The 4,226-nt window shown below is 34.3% G+C and overlaps 1 protein-coding gene across 1 annotated transcript; it reads right to left on the minus strand.

Moving 5' to 3' along the window:
- Positions 1-237: 237 nt before the first annotated feature.
- On the minus strand, positions 238-963 carry LOC146137437 (eukaryotic translation initiation factor 5A-1-like). Its single transcript, XM_083394337.1, has 2 exons — positions 805-963; positions 238-432 (listed from the first exon to the last, which is right to left on the minus strand). The coding sequence occupies exons 1-2, from the start codon at positions 961-963 to the stop codon at positions 238-240; spliced, it is 354 nt and encodes a 117-aa protein (XP_083250463.1).
- Between the last annotated feature and the right edge of the window lie 3,263 nt (positions 964-4,226).

The raw sequence follows: 4,226 nt of genomic DNA on the forward strand, positions 1-4,226 counted from the left end.
TGGCGTCAGAGCTTTCTAATTGGTTTCACAAATCGCTCACGCGTGCCACTAGTTGCGCTATCCAGGTTTCATAGAGATCAAGGATTGTGCCCAGTTTGTGAAAAGGTTTCGGGCCAATGATTTACAGTTCAGCACTTCGTTGTATATCTGCAGGCAGAATAGACACTTCACCACGCTATAAGTTTAGCACATTATTTTAGTAATCCTAAACTGTGCAACTGGTGGTGGGGGATATCTTTAATCTAGTTTTACATATAAATGCAAGTGCAACTTGGTCACAAGGGCGTTTTGACGAATTTTGATTGTTCCTTTTAACGTGAATCCAACCTGATATTCCACTCTCTTAACATTCGGACAAGTCATGTTGTGAGTCGAGGGACAAATATCCTCGTACTTCTTTCCAGTAAAGATGTCCAAAGCAGCCATGTGAACCTGGAAATTTGAAAATCGCAGAATTTTATGCATGTTCAATTACAAATACGAAAAAAATGCCACAAATTATCTCCTATGATTAACATTGTGATGCCAAAGGCGGCATCAGACTCGTAAACCCTCCCGGGTTATTCGGTGTCGCCTTACCGAAGCGCTGTTTATTTTTTTCGCCTAGTTTGATAAATATTTTTTGAAAAAATGCTTATGGCAGAATAAAAATACTTTGAATTGAAATTGAATTGAATTGTGAAGTGCATTGAAGGCAAGCCACTAAAAATCTTAATTTCATTTCTTTTTGAAACAAAAAATAGATTGTTAGACGTGAATTTTTTAGGACTACAATTACGGACAGTCTGTATTACATAATTCTACCTTTGCATGAGCGTGCTTTCCAGTTTTTGATGTGGACATGTCAACAATTTTGCAAGGATGGCCTTTTATCACAACATGCTCGCCTTTTCTCAGAGCAGAGCAATGTTCTGGATAAGTTTCAGAAGCCCCAGATTCTCCCTTGGAATGATCTTCATCCATTTTTTAACCAATTTAGTTTTAATAATTTGAAATGTGTTAGGACCTAGAAATCCAGATAATCACGCAAGTTAGTCAATAAGAAACACAGCAATATAAAAGCAGTAAAAGCTACTAAACAAAGCAAACAAAAGTTAAACAATAAGTGCCAAACGCTTTAGACACTGCTTTCCCAAAAACGACTGATTTATAATTCTAATTGACTCCATGATAGCTGTTGTGTTACCTTCATGGGCAGTAAATTCTCAATGCGTTAAAAGAGCAATAAGTAAAAAAACATACATTTTGATGACGGAAAATAAAAACGATAAAATGTTTTATGGTCACAGTGCAATCGAGGTTGCGATTTGTTGCATGCGCGGCTTGCCTTATTTGGACTGAATTTACACTACACTTTAGGTAAATTGGAAATAAATATAAATGGCCACAAGGATTGTAATTAGGGATGTCCGCTGGTGTTATCAATACTAGGCTGGTATCGTAGCCGTTAAAATACCTAATTAAGGTAGCAATTGAAGCCACGATTTGCGATTAAACTCTACGATTAAACTATACCTTTAAAAAGTAAATATGAAAAAAACAGTAGTTTAACTTGGGGAGGTAATTCATAACACTAAAGCAAATTTCGCATAAAAAAATACAAATAACCTTTAAACGTTTAAATTTTTATCTTTTGCTTATTTGGCCATAAAAATTGGTTATTGGGCATCGGATCACATACTTTATGTCCAAATATTGGGTATCGGAACACAAATTAAGTATCAGACATCCATAATTGTAATGTAAAAAAATCGTTTGTGACTAAATGTATTCTGTGTCTGCAATCAATTGTTTTAATCCTAAAACAATTAAAATCACACTTAATTGTTATGCCACATGCATGGGTAGTAAAACACAAACTTGTGCAACGGACTTTTGGTCATAGTGATAACAACAAAGCTTGTTTAGTAGTGTCAATAAAACCGTTACGTAAATGCATCCAAACAACATTCATACGCTTCACAATCATAAAACAATATAGAAATTCGAATTATTTTAGCATTGCTATAATGAGTGTAAACAAATTTTACTAATTTTGAGACCTAAATTGAGTTTGATTAACAAAAGTCAACACAAAACTCTATTCAATTCTATAAAACACTAAACAATCCACCGCAAAAATGAATTTCAAACTATTTAGTCATGCGAAACAAAATTATGAGAAATCTAAAAGTCACAAAGCCAAGGTAAAAACATCATTGGCTCGAGCTCCGGAGCCACCAAACACACATTTAAAGCTTCCAGCTTCAGCTCCCTTTTTTAAAGTTGTTTCAGAACAGGCTAAATTTACATTTGCCACACTAACCTGTTAAGAAGTTTTTATCAATTGAGCAATTTATTACTCTTGAGCTAAAGCAATTAAAAATTTTATAGCTTTAGCTCTTAAAATTAAAGAAAAAATGGCTTTAGCTCCGCAAATCAATACAAATGGCTCCAGCAAAAAAATGCTTCAATTTTTCTTCCAAGACAGTGTTAAATGTTGCATTGAATTTTTAATTTTGGTTGCTTTTCAAAGTGGTGGAGCCTGTCACCTCATTAACATGGCAAATTTTTCTCCAGCTGCTTTAACATCGCAAAATATTTTTTTTAAACAACTGTCAAAATGACAGCTCAACTATATTGAAATATGGATTAAGCCAGTGGTTCTTCTAGACACCTTTAAAAAACAGTACCATAACTTCAAAATCACCCATACTGCATAGCAAGGTAGTAAATAACATAATGTTATCACAGTTACAAATAGTGTATATACATCCAAGTCTTGCATGCCTATTTCTAATACAAACAGGTTGTTTTGCAAATTACCAATAAATTGCGACACACTTATCAAGAATATCTCTGGGCACATTATTGTGCCGTAGCACACAGTTTAAAAATCAATTGATTAAGCAACACCTCAAGCGAAATCTGAAGAACGCCACCAATTGAGTTTTTGTTTATTGTTTTCTTGTTATTTACACATAATCATAAGATTTTGAACTATTTGGAACATTGTATAGTGTGCTAGACACACAGAAAAATTTTAGGAGAGCTTAGTTGAAGTAGACAATGTCTAACATGCAAATTTCTGTTGTGACGCTCGTAAACCAGTGAGCTAGTTTAGTGATGCCTGTACAATTTGTTACTGGACTTAAAAAAACATAGTGAGCTTTATTAAATTATCAATCAGTTTAGAACTTCATCAACATTTTGCTTGGAATTGCACCCGATGATATTTTAACTGTATTTTTTATCTGCAAGAAGGAAATGCGCCACGGGCTGGTAGAAATAACTTTGTTGAACACTGGTCGAAACCAAGGAAGCATCAAAGCTAAAAAAGCAAGGTGGTGCAATTTACTTCTGTACACTTTGATATAATCTGTATCCGTAAAATAAACAGGAAGCATTATGCGCGCAACATTGGAATTTTGTGCTAAAAAAATTAAAAATTAATGTGTTCAGAAGTTATAGCCTCTAGTAAATGATGGCAAATTGTTTGACGGAACAATTGTGAGACGTGCAGCATGCATTCAATATTGTAAACACCAATGCAGGATTGCAGGCACATGAGAAAAAAAGCAGGTTGAAGGTGTAAACATAAGGTAACATCAATAATTTTTTTTTTTTAAGAGTTTGACACTACCTAAAGAAGGGTTGCATTAAGTAAAACATATGTGTTAAAACATTTAGCCAGTGTTTTTATCACAAAAAGATGCACAGTTTGGTGCAAGATGTCTTTAGCTTTATCTCCCAATGGTAACTAGAGGTACAAAAATGGCGCTGTATAATAGAGAAAAACTGATAAAAGGCATTTTTAAGAAAATGTTGGTTTCAAAAATGACTGCAAACCTTATCTCCACTGCCAAGCCAGTTGCCACCCAAAAGCCAGGTGTAACCTGTCTTTAATATTACCGACCGAGTTTAGAGATAATGAACAAAAAGATAATATACACAGAGAAACCCGCCAGAGATAAAACTCAAAGCAAAAACTCCTCTTTAGACAACTGCTTGAAAAATCATCTTGGTAGGCCAGTTAAAGTAAATCAAGACAGTTTAAAAATTGTTAAGTTTCTTAAACACGTTTGATGGCCGGGAAAATGGAAGAAAAAAGTTGCTGTACAAAAATTGAAGCACTTAATTACAGTTGAACACAGGGAGATGCTATTAGCATACAGAGTGAAAAAAGGTTTGCCATATTAGGAAAAGACAGCTAAGTAGTTCCAAAAATAGGTAGTCTGCTTCTTTTG

Source organism: Ascidiella aspersa, chromosome 7, assembly GCF_963924565.1.
Source record: "Ascidiella aspersa chromosome 7, kaAscAspe10.2, whole genome shotgun sequence".
Classification (NCBI taxonomy): domain Eukaryota; kingdom Metazoa; phylum Chordata; class Ascidiacea; order Phlebobranchia; family Ascidiidae; genus Ascidiella; species Ascidiella aspersa.

Bases quoted from the DNA above. Each gene is read 5' to 3' on its own strand.
- LOC146137437 (XM_083394337.1), bottom strand. From the start codon at position 963: ATGGATGAAGATCATTCCAAGGGAGAATCTGGGGCTTCTGAAACTTAT. The intron at 433-804 runs GTAGAATTATGT...TCAAATTTCCAG, and splicing joins GAAAGCACGCTCATGCAAAG to GTTCACATGGCTGCTTTGGA.